Source organism: Copadichromis virginalis, linkage group LG8 (assembly GCF_057382275.1).
Source record: "Copadichromis virginalis isolate Kocher_CV1m ecotype Utaka linkage group LG8, C_Virginalis_male_GT1.1, whole genome shotgun sequence".
Classification (NCBI taxonomy): Eukaryota; Metazoa; Chordata; class Actinopteri; order Cichliformes; family Cichlidae; genus Copadichromis; species Copadichromis virginalis.
In genome coordinates, this window is record NC_140625.1 from 25,682,956 (window position 1) to 25,709,207 (window position 26,252).

At 39.6% G+C, this 26,252-nt stretch overlaps 1 protein-coding gene across 2 annotated transcripts in view; it reads right to left on the reverse strand.

The window, feature by feature from the left end:
- Positions 1-1,015: 1,015 nt before the first annotated feature.
- The window catches only part of arhgap27 (Rho GTPase activating protein 27), a 39,710-nt gene continuing 14,473 nt past the window's right edge, over positions 1,016-26,252 (reverse strand). Inside the window, exons 4-20 of one of the 2 annotated variants that reach the window (XM_085466779.1) lie at positions 16,311-16,787; positions 14,013-14,255; positions 12,800-12,880; positions 11,631-11,753; positions 9,783-9,872; positions 9,595-9,657; positions 7,781-7,848; positions 7,604-7,691; positions 7,094-7,195; positions 4,958-5,056; positions 3,846-3,945; positions 3,549-3,686; positions 3,091-3,189; positions 2,912-2,989; positions 2,620-2,751; positions 2,398-2,503; positions 1,016-2,274 (exon numbers count right to left, since the gene is read on the reverse strand). In XM_085466779.1, the coding sequence (XP_085322905.1) occupies positions 2,103-2,274; positions 2,398-2,503; positions 2,620-2,751; positions 2,912-2,989; positions 3,091-3,189; positions 3,549-3,686; positions 3,846-3,945; positions 4,958-5,056; positions 7,094-7,195; positions 7,604-7,691; positions 7,781-7,848; positions 9,595-9,657; positions 9,783-9,872; positions 11,631-11,753; positions 12,800-12,880; positions 14,013-14,255; positions 16,311-16,787 (2,259 nt within the window). In that variant the 3' untranslated portion in view covers positions 1,016-2,102. The remainder of the gene's footprint in view (positions 2,275-2,397; positions 2,504-2,619; positions 2,752-2,911; positions 2,990-3,090; positions 3,190-3,548; positions 3,687-3,845; positions 3,946-4,957; positions 5,057-7,093; positions 7,196-7,603; positions 7,692-7,780; positions 7,849-9,594; positions 9,658-9,782; positions 9,873-11,630; positions 11,754-12,799; positions 12,881-14,012; positions 14,256-16,310; positions 16,788-26,252) is intronic. The other variant, XM_085466780.1, reaches the window with a different exon arrangement.

Sequence of the window (26,252 nt, forward strand, 5' to 3'; positions counted from 1 at the left end):
TAGAAAAATTGTTTCAAGCTGAGGGCTTAAAGCAGTCTGAGGCTTGAACTTTTGAATAACATGGTTTACTTGTATATATGTTGACCCCATTATTTGAAACCTTGGAAATTATTATTTATGAGAACATCCACAATTATAAAAATATACATGACAAGTGTAACAGGCCAGCTTTAATGAAAAAACAAATTCTTAAATGTATTTCTCCCATTTACAGCTTATAAACACATGATCACCATCAAGGCACCATCGAGAGCATCCTGTCGAGCTGCATCACTGTGTGGTTTGGAGCCTGCAATGCGTCCTGCCATAGAACCCTCCAACGCATAGTGAGAGCTGCAGAGAGGATCATTGGTGTCTCTCTCCCCTCCCTCCAGGACATTTACAGCACCCGTCTCACTAAAAAAGCCCTTTGCATAGCGGCTGATCCCACGCACCCAATGCAAAGCTTCTTCAAGCTGCTGCCGTCAGAGAGGAGACTGCGGAGTCTCCAGACCAGGACCAGCAGACTGAAGGACAGCTTCATCCATCAGGCTGTCAGGAAGCTAAACTCCCTCCCGATTCTGCCCCCCTCTCCCCTCTTCTCCACCACGGTCTCACTGAACTCTGTCACACACACACACACACACACACTCACTCTCTGACGCACTCACTGGCCTGCTCCAGTCACTTTGTGGAGCATTGGACTGCCATTACCTCATAAGACTTTGTTGTTACACTATCTCTTACCGTACACTACTAAATCTCCATTTGCACTATTTGCCTATTTTGCACCACTATGCCTTCTTACTTGAATATTGTATATTGTATATTGCATAGCTTTTTTTTTGTTATACGTAAAATTGTATTGTATTTATTTAAATTTTTACTTTTTAATTATTTTATTTGCATTTTTCTAATCACTAGGGTTTGAGAGTAACGCAATTTCTATTCTGTGTATGTCCTGTACATGTGGCAGAATTGACAAATAAAGTTGACTTGACTTGACTTGACTTGACTTGATGATTGCAAGAAAAAAACATACACACATAAACCTTTTTTAACAAAGTTATTTTATTATGGAATAACTTGTGCATTTTCACCAACTTGAAGCATAAATATGCCATCTATTTCTATTTACATGTCATAAAGCTACAATCCATGTTTCTGTTCTGAATTTCAAACTGTTGCTACTTTATATCTCTGTGCTGTTATTATACAATTTCTTCAAGTACAGCATGATTGAAAAATGATGTTTTCAGTTGAAAATAATCTACAAGTTGCACAAGTACTCTAAGTCACCATCATCTATTTCATAGCAAGAAGTATTAATATATTTTTTTACACATTTCTATATTACAATAAAATTCCTGCATAAAAATGAGGCCGAAAAAGAAGAAACAATATTAGCATAGAATCTCAGATATTGCCATGAGTGATAAACTGTAAATTACTAAAAATAAAGATAAAAGCAATAAAAGAAAATTTGCTAAAGAGAGAATTAATGCATTTCTCCAAGTTTGACCTATTGGTTCTATTATCACTGAGATTTAGATAAACCAAAACAAAAAAAGCAATAAAATAAAATCTCCAGAAAGTGACTTGTGAGATTTAGACACCTAGAGTTCCAGGGAGGGAGAGCAATTTGTTACAGTCTTCACTCCATACACACACACACACACACACACACACACACACACACACACACACACACACACACACACACACACACACACACACACACACACACACACACACAAAACAAGCTCAGTGGCTTTGAAACGGTAAACCAAACAACACCTGTCAACACCCATGTAGCTCGACTTCCTCTCCTGCAATACTGCCAACGTAGGGTCTAACGGTGTAAGCTGCACACGACAGAGAAAATCCAGATAAAACAGTGGTTAAACATGCTTCAAATATCCTCAGCGATGAGCACGTGAAGATCCCTTTCCTAGTCTGAATAAACTTGAAGACCCCTTTCACATATTTTACAGAAGGAGTTTAACTTTCCAGATCGCACACTGAAGCTGCTGATGTGCAAATGCAAAGGTAAATCTATCTCTTTAAACAATTTGACCACATTTACATGTTGGCCCAGGTCTGCACTGGAGGTTTGTTACTGTTTATTGGAAGAGATAGTTGTATTCGTTCAGGACGAACTCCACTATCTGGTTCTGGAAGACCATGTGCATCGCGATATTCCCCGACTCCATCTCTGGCCGAAGAAGCGTTGGGCCGAACACAATTGCCACATTCTGTACAGTCATACGATTATCCTGCCCATATTCAATAACCCTGTGAAAGAAATTCAATAATTATGACAAATCCTCTCAATTTCAATATGAATATAAGCACAGTAAGCAAAATAAATAAATAAAAGATAAAATGCAAAGGACAGAAAAGTAAAGTGTCACAAACCTGTGTAAATGCCCGAATAGAAGCTTCATGGTGTTGTGGTTTGGAGCAGGAAGTGACTGGATCAAGTCATACATGTGATCCCGTTTTGTGTTGAAATCACCAATTCCTAGAAATACATAACAATTGTTAATGATCAATGGCAACACTCACTGCAATTTCACCTGTAAAAATTGATGATATAGCGCTTAGAATTAGGCTTATTGTTAATTAAAGAATGCTCACTGATGGCTGAGATGAACTTATTAAAGTGGCTGTATGGGAAAAGCGGCTCAGAAAGCTCCCGGAAAAATAACTTCAGCGCTCCAGTGATGACGTGAACATCTTCCCACTGACCGTCCTCGAGGTCCAGTTCATCTGTTTATACACAACACATGCACTTGCTATTAAAACCCAGCAGGGGTCACTGCTGTCTAAAATGTGCCTATGAGATCAACACCACAGTATGTTCCTTGCCCATGAGGTGACTGACTGAATTAATTAGTTTGATTAGATTAATCAATTAGATTGATTTTACCGTGATCGGCCTTGAAGCGCAGTTTCTGAATGACAGCGAGGTTCCCACTGACTCTGTAGAGTCCATCAATATCCAGACCTAGAAATCAGCAAGTAAGCACCAGCGAGTCAGCTGCTTGATCACGCACACAGGAAGATATACTTTGTAATTATTCCACTGTGATATAAATAAGGTGTTACCTCGCCTTTCCACTGCATTAATACATTTCTCTACAAAACTCGGTACTGTAGTCTTTTCATGTGCGCACAATGTCGCAAGGTCACAACCAAAGACATTTTCTGCAAAGAATTAGAAGAGTTTGATTACACACAATATCAGAAATGAATATTAAATATACTCATAACTCTTGAAGACATCTAGTTGGACGAAAGCATGGCTATTACACACTTCCTTAGAATTTCATTGTGTTTGTTTTGCCATTTTGCTGTCCATGCACTAGAAATAAGCTCTAAACAGAAGTGAACTGAACTGAAAAGCGGGTAGGAAAATTCAAAGCAGCTCGTATTTAAATGCTGATATAGGCACAACATCAGTGCTCAGTGTTTGGGAGGCACAATGACTGATTTTTCCCTCCTATTCAAATCAGCCAAAGCCTGCAAATGACAACAAAGCTCTACATTTCCTCGTCTGAAATCACCTCTGATGTAGCCTTTTTCTTTGACCGTCTGCAACGTGGGACGCTTCATGAGGAACTTCATCAGTTTGGTTCGGACCTTCTTCTGCTCTGTTTCTGCTGCAGTGGTGGTTGCAGCTGTACTTGTAACACTTCCCCTTGCTAAAGATAGCAACAATAGACATTTAAAAAGGATGGGAGGGTAGCTCACAAATGTCTTATCTATCTAACTGAAGCACAATCATTATGCTGCTCATGCCACAGTTAAAATCAGAGATAATTTGCTTTTTTTTTTGCTGAAGTAGAAGAAGCTGTACTTACATTTTCTCTTGTCTACGGCACCTCCCACCTTCTCATCTGTGTTGGGGATCTTTTCATAAATGTCTGCATCCTCCTCCTCAGAATGATGTTCCTGGTACTCCTGGTAAACACAGACAATCAAAACAAATGAATCTTGATGTAGAGTTTTTCTAATTTTACCTTTTTTTAAAGAAATGTTCCATCTAGTGACCACGTAGCTAAAAACAGAAATCTACTAGCTTCTTAACTAGGAAAAAATGTGAGACAATTGTGTGTTTTCTAATGCTGTGGTTTTCTACACATTAAATGAACTTGATATTAGTTTTAATTGATTTTTGTTTTTAGCCAGAGTTACGCTAGTAGTCTAGAACCAAAGAGCCAAAGAACATCCAGCTCCCGGTCTCTGGACATCCAGCTTTGTAGGGGTTGCTTGCAAGATTGTCCAGAATGAATGGCACCCCTTTGGAGGTATAGCCCAAAATACAGTCCCATAAAGTTATGTATGCTTTCCCAGTGTACTCATCTGTGCTAATCCAAAAGCATGAAGCTCAGATGTTGAATATCCAAATATAGCACTTACACAAAACTTCATTGGCAAATAAGCTAATGTTTAAGGCTTCATCTGAGCTGAAACATGAGTACATTTGTTGACACGGCAAAAGCTTTTTCTTAAACTTTGAGCAAGTTCTACCTGTTTACCTTTGGGTATTTAACACTAATTATTAGGGACTTCAGGCGTGAAGCAGCAGCAGCAGAGATCTGCCTCCTGTCATCATCACCATCAACCACAACAACCAGAAGTTTCTGTTGTGATCTTCTAATGTCTAGTTACCGTTGGGTGCAATTAAGCTTTGGTGGTCAAAATCTGGCTCCCTGTAAGTGTTGATTTATGCCATTTATTGATACAAAATTTAAGAAACTTGATGAAATATGCGGGTTTGTTTTGTGTAGGAGCTGAATTGGAGTGAATATCTACACAATGTTATTAACAGGAAATGGAACAGATCAACTTCTATAAACAGACGCAAATTTAATATTTTCATATAAGAAAAAAATAGAAGACAAATAAGCTATTAAACCATTTTAATGCAGCCTAATTTTGATTATTCTGTAAAAGCAGTTTAAAGACTTACAAGTTGCCTTATGGTGTCCACTAAGACTTTATGCCAGTCAGTGATGATGCTTTCGGTGTCATATTGCAACAGAAACTCCACACCATTCTTTCCTTTTAACTGAAATGCAGAAAAATCACAGATTAAAAGAATTTATATATATATATACATTTTTATTTTTGCAAGCACAAACCCAAACATATGATGTGACTCATAAATCGCTGCTAGATTATTTATAGAAGAGCTCCTGTTACTGACTGAACTCGCAACACTTTTTTCAAAGAGGAAGTGAGTGAGATCTTATTTTAGCTGTGCATTTATGGAACCAGCTCTACTAAAGCACGAACACACCCACATATACAAAAAAACATTAAATCGCACACATAGAGAGACGTCCCGCCCATATTGAAAATGAAAACAATTCACTGCTCTCTTGAACAATAAGAGCTGTAAGGCCTTGAAGAACTGAAAGACTAATGAATCTACAGCTCCTTTCTTCAGGAGGAAGAATGAAGCAACTTATGTGGCAAATAAAAGCTACATGTAACATCATTATGTTCGCAAGTTAGAAAACTACACAACCCAGCTAATACATACAATATATGGACAAAAGTACTGGGCACCTACACATTACACCTACAGGAGTCGCTCGGCTGTGGAAACCCATGACATGACGTTCTTGGTGCAGTTTTCGTGCTGATTTTAGTGGCCGAGGAGGTGTGGAACTGTTTATTGACTGAGTCAGCAGAGTGCTGGCGATTTTGATGCATTGTATGCCTCAGCACCTCTGCCCTGTTACTTTACATGATCTGCCACTCCATGGCTGAGTTGCTGTGGTTCCCAAGTGCTTTACAGTTGATCGTGGAATTTCACAAACTGACTTGTTGCAGTGGTGGCCTCCTACTACAGTACCATGCAGGAAATCTGTGAGCTCTTTAGAGTGAAGCACTCCTAGGCTCGCTGTTTGATTATACAACATTATACAACTCTGGCAAAGCCGCTGAAAACACCTGAATTCAAGGATTAACCCTTTAAACCCTAACCTAATTTACCCTTTACAGCAGGGGTGTCCAACTCCAGGGCTCAAGGGGTGGTGTCCTGCAGGTTTTAGATGTATCCTTGATCCAACACAGCTGATTTAAATGGCTAAATGACCTCCTCAACATGTCTGGAAGTTCTCCAGAGGCCTGGTAATGAACTAATCATTTGATGCAGGTGTGTTGACCCTGGGTGATATCTAAAATCTGCAGGACACCGGCCCTTGAGGCCTGGCTTTGGACACCCCTGCTTTAAACCCTAACCCATCGCCGGTGACGGGTTAGGGTTTAAAGCAGGAGTTTTTATTGGAGTGTGGCCCAATACTCCCCCCCCCCCCCCCCCCCCCCCCATACATTGTAGCTAATATTACTTCTATAACTGCTAGCTGCTAAAATGATCTTTTAAGGAAGTGAATTTTCATATATTTAGCGAGCTTTTAATGCATTTTCATAGTGTTTCGGATCTCAGTTCTATAGTTCGAGGTCAATTGTCTTCCCCTCCAGTGGGCATGATTTTCAGTGTGAAATGTGGGGCACTGAGTGCCCTCCTCTTTTCTCTGTTTTTCTGTTCTCTGACATCCTGCCAGTGACATCAACCTCTGTATGCTATTGATGGTTATTTTGTTTCATAGACAAGAAAGAAGGCTTCCCGTGGGACCTATAATCGAGGATGCACAACTTTAGCAAGTGTTTGTTTTTGTGTTTGATGCTGAACACACTTGGAATAGAGGACGAGTCTATGCATAAGCAGATGTTTATATTCTTTTTTTTAGTATTTCAAATGAACAACAGGGATCAGAGTTTTTTCCCTTCACAGTTTGCAACTGTAATAAAAGATGCACATCTTGTGACCGCGTGTGTTCTGAATTAAATTAAAATTAGACCTAAATATAAAGCTTGTCTGTTATACTGTTATACTTCTACGGCATCTGAGACCAAAAACTAGCACAGCAGGCTATAACAAAAAAAGTAGAAGAAGAAATCATGCAGTTTTATGTCTTTGAAATGCGGCTCTGATGCTAGGATATCTCATTTTGTTAAATATCTGCATCTCTGGTGAGAGAGAAGAAAGGAATCAAGGATGTACAAGCTTAGAAATGAGCACTGTCAACGAACACACCTCTAAAACATTCTTTTTGCTCGATTTGTCCTTTGTGGCCCAGCCAATCGTTGCTCCGCGCAGATCCACCGCAACCTCCGGGACAATGTGATTGGTTTTGTTCTGCAAGGAGAAAAACAAAATCCAGGTGTTTACAAAACTGACGGCACGGCATTCCAAGAATCAAGATGCCTTTAATAAAAGATGTGGCTGTCCTTGGCAGCTCGTGACCCGAGGGCCTTAACGCATTCTCATAAAGGTGACACCTCAGCTGGCAACACGTTGCAGTTTAGGTTTTCCTTTCCCTCTCTCAGGTGAGAAATGTGATAGTATCGTGCAGATGATAAGAACAGATAGTTGATATTTAAAATCAAGAAGAAAGAACTGAAAACTTATTTCATGAAGAGTTGTGACTACATTTAGTCACAACCCTGCCAGAAATGAGCAAGAATGCTGTGTCAGAGCTCCTATTATTATGCTCATATCATTAATATGAGCGCTTCCGTTGTTAATACAAAGCGTATACTATACCGCGGCCCCTGATGATGCAGATTTTGGGTCCTTGTGGAACGTCAGCACCCCTCCATGGAGAACAGTCCACGTTGGGGCCCAGTTTTTCCTGGAATGGGAGAAGATTCATAAGTAACACAGAAACTCGAGAAATGTGAGTAAGATACTTGCAAAATACACCTCAAAGCAACCTCTTACCTTACTTTCCTTCCATTCTCAGACACTTTTGTTTTATTAAGAATTCCAGCTTTCTCCAAGTTCTGCACCTAAAAATACAAACAGTAAACATCTTTGAATTGTTAGCAGATCATGTTTAGTTATCAGGCTTATGAGTAAAATTTACTTGTGGGATGAAATGAAGGGCAGCAGGTTGAACGCAAACGTCTTCAGCAGCATTATGCATACAGAGTATATTAAACAGCACTGCCTTCTCTATTACAATACACTGCATAAAGAATTGTTATAATTATTAATTTATTTTATGTTTCACATCCAAGGGTGCTGATTTTACTTCGCAGCAGTTTGCTTCTTTTCTTTTTTCACCCATTCTGTTGTAGATTTGCTGTTGTGCATGGGATTTCTGTCCTGTAGCATGACCCAGCTTTACCTGTCAGACAGATCTGTCCTCAGATTGGGCTCTAGAATTTTTTACTATGCAGAGGTCAACTCAATGACTGCAAGGTGCTCAGATCCTGTGGCCGCTAAACAAAACCAGATCATCACCCCTCCACCACCAGGGTTGACAACTTGTAGGAGGTGTTTGTGTCGATACGCCATGTTTGTTTTTCACCGAATGTGGTGTTGTGGATTATGGACAGACACCTCCACTCTGGTCTTGTCTGTCAAAGGTACCGTACAGTACAAGAGTCTGGTGGTTTGTTCAGATGCAGCTTTTCAACACCTGAAGACTAGCTAACTGTCAAAGTTTCTGTTTTTATAGAGATGGTTACACTCACCGATGATCAGTTAATCCAGTTTACTTGATTAACAGCACCTGACTGTTATTTAGACTCTTATTTCTTCTTACGGCATCCTTGGCATACATTTTTGCAAAAATTTGGAAAGCTTCAAATACACTAACATGACATGCACAATGTGCTAAAACTATGCTGTTAGTCCTGTTATGTGTTGTTTAAGGCTTTAAGGCAACAGCACAGCAGCTTTTCTCTAGAACAGGGGTCTTGAACAGACAGTGCCAAATGCAGCTCTTCTGCCCATCACCAGTGACTCCCTGTGGCTTTGACAAAACCCCGCCCCCAAAAAACAGATGAATATGAAATTGATCAACGTCTCAGTAACAAAGCTGTTTTCAGCTGCTCCCTCAAAATTGGTCACCACAGCAGGTAGCTCTGCATTCCTAAAACAAACCCCAAGGGATCTGCGTCCCCTCCCCAGACTGAAACAGGAAATTTACACTTGTTAGGCAACTGTGTGAACCACAACACTAAAGAGACGCTAACACCACAAGACTTCTAAAACAGTGAGCCACTATATAGTATATAAGTAAATGTCAACCCAGTGTGTGCAAAGTTGATTTCCGGGGGACTACTTTTAGAGGATACGCATTGATCAAACAGTGGCAGGGTTGTGTAAATTTTCAACATTCTTATAAAATTAAGTACAGCTGCCAGAATGAGAGCTCAACAGATAAAAATTCTAGGAAGAATCAATTTTGGTTTAAAGTAAGAAAAAAGAAGAACTTCGCATAACTTGTCCTTTGATCTACAAGAGTGACTTTCAGGCCGGATCTATCACAGTTTCAAGAAAACAGATCTGTCTTCAGCCAGATGCACATTTAGGCAAAAACATACAGCAAAGGGTTTGCAGGTTTCCAGCAAGGGTGAGCAATGGGGTGATTTCAATACAGTACAGTATTTAATGCATGGAATGAAACTGGTTGAGTGCAACAAATGCTCGGCTAATTATCTAAAAAATGACACCTTTTGCCCATCATAGATAGATGCACCTATCTATAGATCAAGGGCAGGCAAGCTCTCTAACTAACCACCCACATTGTAGCGCAGCCACTTTGAGGTCAGATAATAAGGATTTCTCCAGGGCCAAAACCCAAAAGCCTTAAGAGAGAGACACAGAACTCCTTTCAGTTAAAGGTGAAGATCAGAGTAATTTTGTTGCTACTGAGAATTCATCAAAAGCAGTCAGTCAGTACAATCCTTGGCAGGACATAAGCTCCGCTCACATTTTGCTGCGTCTCAGGAGAGTTTCCTGTACTGGAGCTGTCACTGGAGCTGTAGTCTGACGCGTTCCTCCTGTGAGTCGGGGCGAATCTCTGAAAGACAGTGAGGAGATTTGTCATTCAAAAAACCCACAAAGCTTACCCAAGCATGTAAATTTAAATTTTGAATAAGCAGAAATCAAAATCAGCAGATAAGATTTACATTTCTTTAAATGATTAACATCTTATATCATCAGGAGGAGCTAAAGTAACTCTTACATGATGAAATATGTGCTTATTTGTTGCACTATAGCTGCAAATGTAGCATGTACTGGAAAAAACAACAATGTGTTGATAACACTTTGAAGATAGCGTTGCTACACTACACTACCAAGTGAGACTTGTTTAGAAGTGTAGCAAAGGGTGAATGATTAAACACCAGTATCTCATTTCACCAAAATAGGATATCTAGGAAAACTCATCCCTCGCCATCTGAAATTGGTTGAAAAGTGAAAGGACTCAGTTCCTCCTCAGTTCCTCTGCAAACCCCCCTGACAACCAGCAGTTTCATACTCAGACTCTTCTTTCTATGGAAATACGAAATACTACACCACCGTGACACAATGGTTACCGTGTGTGAGGAAAAATACGTTTTGACTGACTCTGAATCTCAAAAAATCCATGATTCACATGTAGGTATATATTAATGGCTTAAATGTGCATGTAGGTTGTATAGAAGATGCATTTTGCCCTGTCATTTTCTATGATGTGGCTTACAAGATTTAGATATCTGAGGCTGTGGGTGGGCATCCTGTATGTGTAAATCGGTGTTATCTATTTATCTCCATGCTTCACATGCATAGGTGCACTGCAGCCCTGAAGGTTTTTAGACTTTATTTGCCACAAGGACTCAAATGCTCTGGATTAAAACAGTCTTTAACCTGTTAATCCCTGACTATGCAGGTCATGTACTGAAGAGTGAGCGTCTTGTGCACTGCCCCTTGCAAGCTCTACCCAGGCTATCTGGCATTGTGTGCTACGTGTGAAAACAACTTTGGGCAACGTCCTGACTTGATTCTCCAAACACCACCTTAATACTTAGTTTTTAGTTTGACTGTAACATCTGTCTAGGGATTGCAGATATGAAATGTAGTTTCTTGGCTTCTTAAATCTGTCACATTTTCTCAGTGTTCAATACTGAGCACTATCCTTGTTAATATGGCATTAAATGGTTAGAAGAACAACAATCACCTAACAATATGCACTTGGTTTTAATTTTTTTAAATACACAATTGTATTACCTAACTTATTATTATAATTCTGGTCTTTTTATGTTTCAGGTGTGCGACAAAAAAGAAAAAATAAACTGTTGCTTACAGTCTTTGTCATCATTCAGCCTTTTCACACTAATAAAAAAATGAAACTTTATATCAAAAAGATGACAGTTGATCCAAAGCCTGTTTTTCTTGGTTTGAGTAAACTCTTTGGTTCCAGTGAAGAGAAATCCAGTGTTGTGCTCTTGAGCAACACGGTTGCTTTGAACCCCTGACTGCTAGAGGTGACTTGTTTAGCACAAGCCCTTTATTGTATACCAGAAGTCGCAGGTGTTTGTGGAAATATCGCTTTTTGCTCTCCCTCATCCTCCCTCTCTCTGTTTCTGTAAATAAGCGTGGTGTGGAGCTAATTTGCCTTGCTAAATAAGGGTTAAAAAGCATAGTAGTGTTGATTGTTAAACAGGTACTTACCCTCACCACTTTTGCCTGACTAAAGCTTTCTGTTTAACCCAGGCGACACACCCTGAATACGTGATACAGCTTGTGCTTAAACAAGCATGTGCTATTAGTGGGTGTATATGCATGTGCATGTTCGTACCCCATCTTCCTGGGCAGAGCTGAACTGAGCAGGTCCCACGGTGTGTCTCCAGTTTTTGATGACAGACATGCCATCCGCCTCAACGCCATTCTCCACCCTCAACTGGCCATAAGCTACAGGGGCCTAGAGGGACAAAACACAGTTTAGTTTCATTGATTAAATGCAAGAAAATGAGTGAAAGGACGCAACTTTAAGGATCAGTGTTGCTTTAATTTAGACAAGTGAAAGTTTGAACCTACTTATCTGCCAAAGGATATGAAATATAGTGCTTTAGTTAAAATTCATATTCAAAATTTAATCCTTATTTCAGAGCCTGAGTATGAGACGGCTCAAACCCTCAGGTAATCTGGAACAACTACCTGTCTCGTTACACTCTGTGTCTCCCTAAAACTTTTATACTGCAAGCTAATTGAATGAGCTCCCAGTTTATAACACTAGCTGTACTCCAGCATTAGCAGTATTCAAAAATAAGCTAAAATCATCCCTGTTTAGTTAAACCTTTTAGCAGCATAAAATGATCACTTTATTAAATGTATGCTACATTTATAGATTTGATTTCTAGGACCGTATCATTTTTACTGCTCTCCTGATCATCTTAATATTATTTCAGTTTTAATTCTGCTTCTTAACATTGATTTGAGTAATTGATCTTCTCTTCTTGCCTACTGTCTTAGTGTTGCATGCAACTGCAACTTTTGCGGTAGCTTATGCATTGTGCAGAGAATTGTGCTTCTACTCTGTAAGAAGTTTTCTATGAATATACATATAAAGTTACGCTTGTTTCCTGTTTATTCAAATCTACTATGCAGTAAGTAGACGGGTACAGGAGTGGCAGTGGCTGTGGTTTAGGAAGTAGAGTAGGTCATCTACTAATCGGAATACTGAAACCCGAGTTGCTCATCGAAGTGCGACTGTTTGATAGAAACACCTGGAATAAGAAAAAGTTGCTGTGTGAATGTGTGTGTGAGGGATGAACGAGACATGTTGTATAAAGCACTTTGAGTGCAGTACAATAGAAAAGTGCTGTATTCAAACTAGTCCATTTAGCATTACGTAGAAATTGATTTTCATAATTTATATTCAAACTGTAAAAACATGTCTAAGAATCAGTGATAATCTTGCATGAAAAACGCTGTCGACTACTTTGTTAAGTGGTGTGAGATCTTTACCTCGGGCAGGTTCCACAGAGACCTGGAGCCATCTCTTAGATAGTAGTAGGTCTGCCCCTGCTCATCCAAAGATTTGATCCACTGTTACACACAATGCACTTGTTTTAGTTAAACATGTCTCGGTGTTACAGAAAAAGTTAATTACTGTAAATAGTTAAAAAAAAATGTCTTGCTCAGGTAGTTTCACTTCCTTAGGGCTAAAACAACGCTCACACATGATCTGCTGCATGCTGCTGGAGAAAATGTTACTGAAAATGGTATCCACGCTAATCTCAGTGCAGATGAGGACTTTGTCGCATATTTGGATGTAATGTAATTACAAACTAAGACGCTTGCAAATGCACATCACATGACCAGTCATGCATGGGCTGGGCGCGCATGGTGCAGCATAAACAGGAAGCAGAGAACTGGTTTCTTCTTGAAAATACTACAGAGGAAGAATGGCAATAGACAAACAGTACAACCAGAGTTTTTTCCACTTTGGCTGCCAATGAGGTGAAACTGTTACTGAAAGAACTAAGTGGTAATTTGAGGACAGAATGTAGTTTTACAAAGCAAACCAGGACTGTAACTGTGATTTATTACTAGAGGAAATCTAGGTAACAGGAGAGGAGAACTCAAACAGCCCAGATATGATGTTTATCTTATTTGTTTTTTATGACTAACAAGACCCGAGCACCACCCGAGCACCACTTCAAAAACTTTCTGTTTGAGTCCACGAAGAATAAAACACTGCTCCATATTTGAACTAACACTAGGGTTTCCATAAGACTTTGTTTTAAAGGTCTTAAAAGTGGCGTGGATGCTTGGCATTAACGCACTAAAATGACACGTTTTTTGGCAAAAACATATTATAGTGAATGGAGCCTGAAATCCTGTCCAGGAGTCAAACTGGGTGGACTGCACGTGACGATTTTGTAACTTTCCAAAACAGATCCATGGTCTGTTCACACAGTAACCGGACAGAAGTGTGTGATGGGGAAAATATGCAGTGTTTGTCATTTTCTCTCAACTCTATTCTTAGCCACACTAGCTACACGCCTCCCTGGATAATTGCACAACTGGAATGACGTCAAAACAATCACAGATAACATTGATATACTGGGTTTCCAAACAATCATCATGGTAACTATGCTGGAACGTGTTTGAAGCCGTTTCATCACATTTTCAAACGTTTTGCAGGATAATTAACCTGAATTCTGATTGGGCAGACCTGATCTGGAGAGTTTTCACTGGTGAACACCCACGTCCCATCTTTCTCCACAGTGAGGTTCCAACCAGCCGGGGTGTTGCGGTCCAGGTTGGCCCTGGGGATTACGGGCCGGGTCACATGGGTGAAGCTGTAGTCTTTTGGGATTGGGGCTGGAGGTCCTGTGGCATGGGTGTCCTCATAGCCCTCTGGTGGATCTGCAGGCGGGTAATCCTCCGAGGGGTAGTCCTCCTCCGGTAAAGGAGGCTGGGGATGAAGACACAGTACGTTAAGTTACACATAAGTCCCACTCAGGGTTCAACACATGAGCTGTGACCCAAATGGGTTTTGTTTTATTTTACGAGGAAAATACTAAACCAAAACTAGGAACTGGTTTGATTTGGCAAAGCAATGCATAAGCACTTAAAATATGGAAAAGAGTCAATGTGGTTCTACGTGAAAGTCTCAAAATCCATCTTCTGACAGTTTTTAAGGCTTCAAATGAAGCAATTTCTTTTCTTTTGCAAAAGTAAGAAAGACAAATGAAAGGCCTGAATGGAAATAGTTCCCCCTTTGCAAACTTTATTGTAAGCATAACATTAAAAAACCAAAAGATAAGTGAGACTTTATGTCAAGGATAAAATAATTATTGTCACTTTATGTCGTTTTTAGGCATTAAAAAGCATCAATTAATCAGCAACGTAAAACCCTTATGAACTGTCGGGATTGTATATATATCCATGCCTTGATGTAAAAGCAATGAATTCATTAATTCACCAACTATGTTTTTATAATCATGCTTGTATATTTCTCGCAGTCAAGCCTGCTGTTATTGTGGTGGGCTAAAAAAAAAAAAGAGCAGAAAATGAATGTGTATTCTGATGAATTCCTAATGTCGTAATCATGAGTCAACTCCTTTATCACTGCATAAAGTTCCTTCAGACAAATTGGTGACCCGGCCTTTGGTGACAGAGAGGCCCCCAGAACCTCTCTGTTTCCACGATGGAGGAAAGCTGGCTTAAAGGAAGCTAAAATGGCTTGTTCCACACAATGTAGGAACCCGAGACCGCATTAAGGCCCGGTATAAAATAATTAAGGCTTATTTTCAACTCTGAATTATGCAAAGTTACTCTAATAAGTCCAAAATTTCTAATGAGGAATATAACATCCGCCTTGCACAACCCCCAACAAACACAAACATATCCAGCACAGAGAAAGAAAAAAGCGCCTTTACTCCCTGGAAGAACTTGTGCTTATTTCATCACGATTACAACATATGAATTTCACCAGAATACACATTCACAGATATTACTGCTCAATTTTTAATCTTTTTTACTTAGAACTGCAGGCCTCCCTGTAAACACTGATAACTCAAGATTGAAGAACAGTAATACCAACATTCATGAAAAAGTATTAATTCATGCACGTTGGTTCATGAGATTTTGATGCTTAGCTCTGTGATATACCATCACGGTCAGTTGCCATCTAAGTCTAATGATTTAATCCCCCCTTGGTGAATCTTGACCTCCTGTTTTATTAGCGCTGCTGTTTCACAGCAAGAGAATCCCAAGTTTTAAACCACAATATGCAGTTTTGTTTTCCATAAGCTCTGATTTCTCTCACTATTAAAAAACATGCTATGTTAATACTGCCATTCTTGGCCTAGGATGCTCTTAATCCCAAGAGTTTCACTTCCTGTTTAATAAAGAATAATAATAGTAAAAGTATTAACGCCTCCTCGGCCCTTTCCTGTTTTGAAATGTTGCTACATCCCACGGAATCATCTTGATTGGATAATTTCTTACTGTGACCCCGAAATAGAGCTTGATGACTTCCCTATGACTTTCATAAATGAGTCAGAATAGTTTCATGACCTCGATGTATTATTCTTTCTTGGCCTATTAATGCTTTTTCTCCAGCTCAGAAAAGTCATTCAAGGGGAAAAATGGGGTCACTGCCTGCTTGCACTGTTAAAAAACTTTTCATGATATAAATGTGAGTGGTAATTTGAAGTGAACTGTTTCTCAAATTTGCCCAATTTCCCAGAAGAAACAAAACATCACCAATAATTTTTAGGTAATTTAAAATGAGCACAGATGCCTGTCTTCATTTAAAGTTAAGAGACAATACTACTTAGTGTCCACTGTTGTGGATATTAAGTGCCAGGGCTGTGAGATTCCCTGATGAAAATGAGTCCTACTAGCTATGTAGGTGCAGGAGATTTAATTCCATTAAAAGCAGACTGTATTTACAGCTTTCCCTTGGGTGAAGCTAAAACAGGAGACAGAGAGCGGCTAAGTAGAGCAGCCATGCTGTCCTTACCCGCTCATCCTCATGAAACCTGTGCACACTCATAGGCTCCATCAGAGGCGGGTAGGGGCTCTGAGGATGCTCAGGGGGCTCCCAAGATGTTTCCCCAGACATTGGGTTGTAGAAGTATGGGCGACCACTGGTCTCATCCACTAACTGCTCCCAGTCTGAGGTCCACGCCGGTGGGGAGGCGGTGGACAGAGAAAGGACAGGAGATTGAGGAGGTGAGGGGGAATAAGGCTCCTCTGCAGGGAGTGGTTCGGGGTCTGTGGAGGGGTCTACAAAAGGGCTGTCCCAGGTTGTGCGCCCTGTGTTGGGGTGGTAGTAATACTCCTGTCCACTTTCGTCGTCAACGTGCACCTCCCATCCCTCTGGGTTAAGGTAGGAAGGAGAGTAGGACGAAGGAGCCGATGGAGGAGACTCTGAGATGCTTTTCCGGAGCTCTGCTACATTGACGTACACTGCTGACCGGAGATTTTCATCCTGCACCTGTGGAAAAACAAAGAAGGGACTCATTCATATGTGCTTCTACATTACAAAACACAAGTTTAAAGCAAACAAAGTAGATTCTTCTGTGGAGTTCATTTTTGAAGGTGTCAAACTCAGATCTTGTCACTTTAGTGTTCCTGTAAACACACAAAAAAGTAGCGCAAGTATTGTCAGCAGTGTCAAGTACTTGTCTTCAGTCCACTGCTCTTACTATTGCTCTTTATAAGTCAGCCTTCCGCATCTTACAGAGCACAGGAAGTAGCTTAGAGCTGAAAAAACCCCCACAGACACGCTCTTCCCTCAGTAATAATCAAAACCTATATTTGTCCACAAAACCACCTCCACATGGGTTTAAGCACCGTCTGTATTTAGCACTTGCTGCCATAGTTGATCATGTGCTGATCAGTGGTGGGTTTTGCGAAGTTTTTGTTAAATACTGTATTAAAAATAAAAAAAATAAAAAATAAAAATAACAACCACACAAACCACAGGCCAACCATAGATGTTTGAAAACTAGGGTATGCGTTACTATTGCGCATCAGCTTTGGTCCTCTTGTTCGACTGCAAACCAGTTAACTACCTATTTCATTTCATTTTCTCTCTCAATGGGTTGTTAGGTCCTCAGTGTCACATTGCTTTCATGAACAGAGTTCCACATGAGTCCACTTGCTGCATGGCAGGAACACAACATGCAAAACAATCCTGATCATCACAACTAATTTGTTTAAAGAACACCAGCGAGAGTGAGTGCGATGAAAGGCTGCCACTGTCCTCAACCTTTCCTTAGTTACAAGTAGGTACCTGAAACAACTCCTGCCCAAAAAAAACAAAAAAACCTTTGCTTTAAGTTACTGTGCTCTCACCTGTGCTCCACTATTCCTTTTTGTAAGACTTCTGAACATGGTGGCACAGATAAAAAGACAGGCTCCTTTCTGCTGCAGACTTTCCCATAAACTACCTCTTGTCACATAGGTAGTCTCATTTTTTATATTTATCAAGACTTGAGACCTGCGCATGTCAGTGCTGTATCTGGTCATAACTGCAATAAACAGAGTCCACAAAAGGAAAAAAAGTGCTAACAGGAAGCAGCAGAAAGTAACTCAGTACATGTCACAATCACAATAATAGCACAATACCTGCAGAAAATCTGATGAACAAATAGGAGAAATGCTCTCCGTCAAATTCATCTAAAGCTTTGTTTGTTGGGCATTATCTTTTTTTGGCATATTAAATACAACATACAACTACTTGGAGGTGGGGAGACAGTCTATTTGTAACTTTACAATATAACTAAATGTAGTGTATGTATGCAATTGACATTATATCAATACGCTAATATTTAATAACCGTCATGGACATCGTCTGGTTATCCGAGCTGCCCTCATTTCGACTATGATCAGTTTTAAGGTACTATTCCTTAACTGCTTTACACCTGAAAGGCAAATATGACAGTTTTTACTGCACGATAAACATGCACATACACTGGGCGATAGTATTTAGTCCATTTTTATCTTCATAAAAAACGGTCAAAGGAAAAAATGCAACACGGTGATCAGGACACTGACAAAGTTCCAAGAATAATCAAACCTGCATGTTTCATGCAAACCTTATTTATAATTTGAGCATTGGAATGTGCACGGATTCTTGCTTCAAGCCTGCCCATATGGAAAAGAAATAGTAAAAACTTATATGATTTACTCATGAAAGTGGCCACTTTCTCATTACTTTCATATATTGTTTTAGTAAGTATCCAAAACATACAAGTTTCATTATATAATTTTTCAAGGGATCTTATGTGTTTTCACTCTTGTATGCTTTTCATACAAGTTTCACACAAGACAGATACAAACTTTATAAGATTTATATATATCTTTTCCATATGGGTGACTTGTACAGTTTTTCCTTCCTCACAAACGAGGAAGTCACTACACATATATGTACAGTCAGTCGGCATCAATTACATTGTTATGTTCTTTTCCAGACTTTATTTATTAGGTACAATGACAGCCACCAACGTAATCTGTTTCTGCATGAGTTCTTTTGCTTGGGAATGCAGGATTATTAGTTGTCAATGAGTATTTGAAATAGAGATGCGGCTGTTTTAGTACAAGTAAAGGCCATTTTTTGTAGCACCTTTGGCTTTAGTAGTCATTGTTAGAGTCCCGAAGCAGAACTTCTGGGGAAAAAGCACCTTGGAAGCCAAATCATTGCAGTACATGCCACATAACAGCAACATCCAGTGAAGTAGTGTTGCTTTCTCTCCCACCCAGTCAATGACATGATCCTATTTGACTCTTTACATGTAGTAAAGGCCAAAATAATAATAAAAAATCCTTAAATAATCTTAAAAGAGAAAACAAATGAAATGTAAGGAAAGAGAGCAGTGGATTGACATGCAGTGACAGTCGTGCAAGCTAGGAACTGATCAGAGACTCGCTGTGGTTGGTCTATGTGCTTTAACCACTTGGCTTTTGGGTCACCCACACAGTACCCCAACTTAGAGCAGGCAGATAAATGTAGGTGATAAAAATAAAAGAGCAACGAGAGCATTTCTCTATTGCACTGTGTGTGTTTTTATCTATACAGTGTTAGCACTTGGCTTATTATTGATCTTGATATAACTATGAGGCAAGCGATGAGGACAACCAGACAGCTGACCCCAAAACACATTGATCCTGAACAACACAACTGTACAGACAGACACAGAGGAAATGAAAGAGCTGCATCATTGATCTCTGAAATAGCTATGCTGGAAGGTCCCTATCCTTTGGAGAAAACACTAAAACTTAACTGCACGTGATCGAAGCAAAACTGTGCATACGCATATACAGTAATACAATAACAACATCTGAGCATAGTTATATCAGTCACTCGTGTAGGTGGAATTATGGTGTACTTACTACCAGTGTTAATACAGTTCACTAAAAAGGAAACACTAAAGCTAGGTGGGTGGGTGAAAACATTTTAGTAAAATGGCAGTAAAATAAAAACTAAACTTTACATAAAACAGCCTGACTTGTATTGTTGTATTATCACCATCTTACAAAGTCTTACAACATTACAAATACTACAAATCTCATAGTAACAGAACCCAAAACCGTGAATGAGCTTAAATGAGCCAAGCCATTCCTTAAACTGAGTAATGAAAATAAATAGTAAAAAAAAACAAAACTTATTTTCAGCCCATGTGGACTCTATTTACAATGACGTCTGAGTTGTTAATGTTAATTTTTGTTCACAAAAACACCAATCAGGTAAAAAAAAATTTAACACAATAATGCTTTTAAGCCTTTAAGTGCGTTCTGTAGTTAACATTTGAATGCAGATCTTTGATTTGTAAGGACGTTTCTCTGAACTGATGCTTTTGCTTTGGGAAAATGTTTGGATGAACCTGGCGACAATGTCAACTTTAGTTACGTGACTGTGTGTCCAAAAAATGTACTGAAAAATTAAAGGCTAATTTTAGCTCTATCAAGTTGTTGTACAAACAAAACTGACGATTCAAACGTCAACCCATAAAGACCGAGACTATCAGTCACATGTGAGATGAAAATTTACATCTTTGAGACTGATACCAACATCACTCTAACACAGGAACCGAACTAACAAACAAAGTTTGGGTCCAAACTAACATTAAAAACCAACATGGCACAGTTAGTACGCCATGTACGTCACCTTACTTGGTACAGGAAACAAAATAAGTGCAGGGGCGATGTGATCACGTTAGAGAAAACAGGAAGCACATCATTTATCAAGTTTATAAGGATACAAAAACAAACCAATGAATAAAACTGAGCTTTTCATTATAAGCTTCTTAAATAATGATCACCTACCTTAGAAGGCACCGGCAGGGCCATGCCCCGCTTGGACCGGTGACCTGGCCAAAACCTGGACTGCATCTCCACCATCTTTATGTTGTACTATCTAGAGGAGCCATCCATCCAAAAGACACCAAAAACTAGCGACTTAACCGTGCGACTACATTTGGTCCGCTTGTGCTGGGATAGAGGTGAGTGCACACCAAGAAGCACACGCTTACATCCTCCTCACACTGCAGCTGTGACAGTTGCACCCAGACTGAAAGGAGAACTGTGAGCTGTGTGACAACAGCAGCAGGAAGGGACTGTGTAAGGACTGGGTGAGACGTGCGTGCACGTCAGACTGTGTGTGTGTTTGTGCACGCCTATGCATGAATTCCTGTGCACAGGATAGGGGGGTAGAGGGTAACCGTCTGCCAGCAGCCCAAAGCAGAAACACACAGTGAAAACAAGACAGAGGGAACTGTAAGATAGAGGGAGCAGCAGAAACTCTGCAGGTCACTGCAACCTACTTCCTGACTGAGTACCCATAAGATAAAAAAGGAAATTACAGCAATGGAAACAAACTTTTTGGAAGGAAACATGTTATATTCACAACAGAGGAAAAGTAAGATGTTTTGAAACGGTAGAGCTTTTAAAATCTCTTGGTTTTCTTATGTAGAACCAGCAGCTTCCATATAGTGTGTAAAGTGTACACTAATGCCTACACCTAAGTGCCACTAGTGCCTACACTTTATTAATGGCTGAGACCTGCTAGTAGGTCACAGCTAATAATGTGTGTGTGTGTGTGTGTGTGTGTGTGTGTGTGTGTGTGTGTGTGTGTGTGGGGTGGGGGTGGGGGGGGGGGGTGGGGTGGGGGGGGGGAGCAAACATTTCCCAGAAAAGGAAATGGAAAAGCTGCTTTTTCACAGGTTTGTCTGATGAGTGTTGCTAAATCTACAGACTACATGTGGGTGGATGCTTGAAACAGGAAGTCTAGTTTCTGTTCAATTGAATTGTTCAGTCAACACTTCCTCCTGCATGGGACAACATAGCCAGCTGGGCTTCAGAGAGTGTGGGTATGTTTTATGGAAGATTTGGAATTTGGCTTTATCCTGAATAAGGTTTGAGTGTAACTTCTCTTTTTATATTGTTGAAATTTAAATTCTTGCAGGTTACAGGGTATACGGCAGAAGACAGTGCTGCAAAGAACATCCAAAAAGCATTTTCATTAATGCAGGAGTGTCAGGTGTATTAGTTAGTGGGCTATATGTACACCAATAAAGTTAGGTGGCAGGTGTGGCTCTTCACATGAGGTTTTTCTGAAATGTAACTGAAATTTTAAGTTAGTGTGAAAGCTTTTATTTTTAATGAACTATCAACTATTTGCAACTATTTATATAAAAAAGTGAAGGACAGCCTGAGAGAACTGAAACTTAATATATCAATAACAAAATAACTAAAGAAAATAACACTTTATATTCACACAACTTGTCGAGACGCAGAAATGCATTTAACTTTCGACAGATGTCTACTTCTGTACTTAGGTTTATTGAACAAAAAAAAGCTGAATTATTAATGACTTCAATACAGTTTTCACATTTATCATGCAGCAGGCCAGAATGAACTCGTGGGCCACATGATTCCCCTGCATGAAATCTTCTATTTGTAATGTGCATAAAACCACCTGCATAATATTAGCTGACATTTTAGTGAACATATGGGTGATAAGGTATACAAAAGCTTGTCCTGCTTATTCTTTTGCACTATATGCTTCATAAGAGTTACTTTCAGTGGCTCCCTTATTCAAAAGGAGTTGTCATACCGGGTAGCTATCAATACTGCCACAGACACAACCCCAAAAGAATTTGTGTCTCCTCTCTGGATCAAACTGGGGATCTTTTACTAGTAAGATAAATGTACACAACTACACTACAGATGGACTATAAGCTTAAAATGTTGCATATATTTTGTACAGCAACTGGGAGCCCAGTGTATATAATGTACGAATGACTATTTGAAATAACACTGACTTGAGCATGACAAAGCTTTTACCAATTGCAAAAAAACAACATACAAGCCCGACTAACCCCAGGTATTTGGATCAATCAGCTGAACTTAACCAGTTAGGATGTTTTGCTACATTTACTATAGCCAACAAGCTAGCTAACAAGCTAGCACAAGCTATGATTAGCCCATGATCAGTTCTGAACAGTTTTCCCTCCATGAACAAAAAGTCTAGCTCATCTTAACATTAATTTTACTGAAGCGTGGCCCCATGGAAATTCATATCAGCGTTTGTTTGTATCATTCATGGAATTTCTATTGTGCTGGAAGCCAATCTTTTATTGCTATCAGTGTACTTAGGGCACATTTTCATTACAAACGCTAGCTATGAACCTGTTTGGTGCTGTATGGAAGGAGAGAAGCTTTTGGGAAAAAAGTGTTATCCTTTGGATTTTCACTGCAAGCTCAACCCGAACTCCTCACATAAAATCGGCCTACACACTGGTAGAAATAAAGACAGTGGAGAAGGCCTAAATTCTTTCATTTATGTTTACACAATGGCAATATAAAAAACTTTTACTGGATTAAGAAGGCACCTAAGTGCATCTTTAAGTGCCTCAGTAAGATAGTTTGCTAGTCAAATCCATCTAATCACAGAAATAATGATAGTGTTGTGTCAGATTTTGAGATACGTTTCCAGCTGTAATGGAGAATATCTGGAGGGCATCTGTTGTATTGTTTTGTCTAAGATGCCAAGTAAATGGCTCCTTTTTGATAATGTTTTTGAGCGTTATTCAAGGAGAAAACCCTTCAGTGCAGAGCAGACAACTCTATGCCCTCAGCTATGCATGAAGCAGCAATCTGCTTGATTACTTAACCACATTAGCGCTCATCCAATCAAACAATGGAGAACCAAATTGGGGCCCAAATCACGCCACAAGCACACAGTTGAGCTATTGAATCGGTCTGGCTCCACTCGCTCTTACATCACACTCATCATTGGTCCAGAATCCTGGAAGACTCCATAAATGCCCAATGTGGAATCCATCAGCTTATCACATTCTTATCTATGCTCTCCAGGCCAGCTTTGCATGCCGATGTGAAAAACCCGCTGATGCTGTTTGTTGATTTCAGATTTCTCCCACTCACACTTTGTAGGTGAAGTGTTTTCTGTGTAGGAGCGAGGGAGGATTTAAGTACCAGTCGAAGTAATGCTCTCTGGGGAAACTATAAACCAGCCAAGTGAAATGGAAACCTTGGTGTTTTGCAAAAATACCACCTTGACATTTTTTACAGGTGAAAGTAAATATCAACAGTTTGCGTGCAAACACACTGGAAATAAAAATAAAATTCGGGACTTCACTTGCAGCTTTTGATTCTGGGAACTTTTTCTTAGTTCTTAACAAATAGAAAAAAAAGGCAGGATTACTGTAAGCAAGCACATCATAACAAAACTAAGAAAGCATTTTAAAAATAATAATTGCACAAAAGACATTCCTGAGCATATGACTAATACATCCCTTGATAAAGACCGACTGAAGCTTCCTTTAGAGTAGTTTTACATTATTTTGCATTTGTAAACTAAATGAGCAGCTGCACTAAGAAAATAGTAATAATAATTTAAAAAGGTTACAATAAAGTTACAGAGCTTAGCATCCAAGACCTGGGAGAGAAATGCTCAGAAATTTAATGTTTAACAACAAATGTCAAGAATATATTTATGAAATCCTCAAAAACGCTTCTGATTGTGGTTATGTCCAAAACGATTCACTCATTCACTAATCCCAGTGTCCTACTTTGGGAGTTTTATTTAAAAGAGTACATAGCACGCTCATTACTGGATGGACACTACTGGCAAATTTCCTATTTCCTGTTATAGATTTATTTTACATCTACTGTATGTCTCAAAATCTGAAAAGTGTTGCGAATAGGGAAGGGCCTTAAACTTGCATGTTTAATGACTAGTAGGGGCTCATTCATGTAGTTGTAACAACACTTCCAGTTCCACAGAACTCTATGGGGGCCCTCAGCTCCCATGCTCTGTGACCACAGAAAACACTGTAATAATGACCTTATAGTTTATGGTCTTACTGAATAACATCACAACAATGATTTTATTGTTGTAATGTTTACGATGTTTAAACCATCAAAACACTGAATGTTTCATTAGAGGACTTCACTAACCTGTTTGTAACAGTGTGCCTACTTGGGAGTCAGAACTTAAGGCATGGTGAGATACTGTAAATGCACTGAATAGGGTGTAGCTGTACATATGGACATCACTACAGAATGGTGAACCTACTGTATAGTCAACTGTACAGTGAAGAGGGGCTGATTTTGTACACATGCTTTGACATCTGTACAAAAATATCACTTGTTTCTCAAGGCTGTACCTGGCTGAACAGGCTGAGATTACATATCTCTTTATGTAATCTCATATTTCCACATAAAATTACAAAATATGTCCTTTTTTTTTACAGATAACTATATGTTTAATACCTAAATTATGACTTAAGAACCAAGCCAAACCAAATTACCTTCGCAAGAGCAGTTTTATTTGCCAACAGTGTAAAATATTGAATGTGAGAAATGTATTGGTAAAACATGACAGGCATAAACTGGATCTAAGTCTGACTCTCTGAGGTCACGGTATATATTTAGTTCTTGTCTCACACTTACATGCTGAACAAGTTGTTAAACCTTAAACTATAAAAAAAACTAACTCTGTCAAAACACATCATAATATGCATACTTATTTTTACCAAAACTAAAATGTGGTGAAAATGAAAGGACTTGCCTGACCAGGAAGCTAAAAGCACCCGTTCTGCCTGATGTACACATGTGCTGTGCACAGAAATGCCTGACAGGACACTCACACTACCTGTTGGAGCAGTTTCTTGGCATCTGATGTTGTTTCACAGAGCACCAGGAATTATTAGTCTTAAAAGGTGCAGGGTGAGGCATTACTTTTAAAATGCCAATACACATGTATATATATCAAAGGCTCCAGTGCTATCTGTGATGTGGATTATGAGACACGTTTACTTTTGCTGCCAGACATCAATAATTGAACCTTGTACTTCTGGATGATAAAAGAGCCAATTGACACAAGTTAGGTATTTATGAGTCATACTGGCCATAAACATCAGACCTGAATTAAAGTTTGCATTCTACAACAATAGTTTCACAACCTGAGCTTCACTCGACAAACTTAACTTCCCATCTGAAAGCCCAGAACAGCCCAAACTCCCTACCACATTAAGTGACCTACATTTTGGGCTAATTGCAAGTTCTGCACATTACATATGCACACACACGCCAACTGCATGGCAGGGCTGGCATTAAAAGCTCCAAAGCCCTGCTTGTTGGGAGTCAGGCCAGACCCCCTCGCATCACCATGGAGATGGCCCTCCATTGTGGGGTAAGAATTAATGCACTTGAGGGGTCCTGGCACGTCTACAGTCCCGTTACAAGTGTGTGGGGGGTTCATTCATGTTTACACAGAGGAGACGAGAAGGACAAATTATGGTTTAAAATGCAGGAATTCAACTGCACCGCTTCGCAAAAATCATTTCTGGGAGGTGGTAAAAATCTCCCACTGAAGCAACAAACTGTGCTGGTAATTACAGCGTAATGCACACCAAATCACTGGGTATAGTGG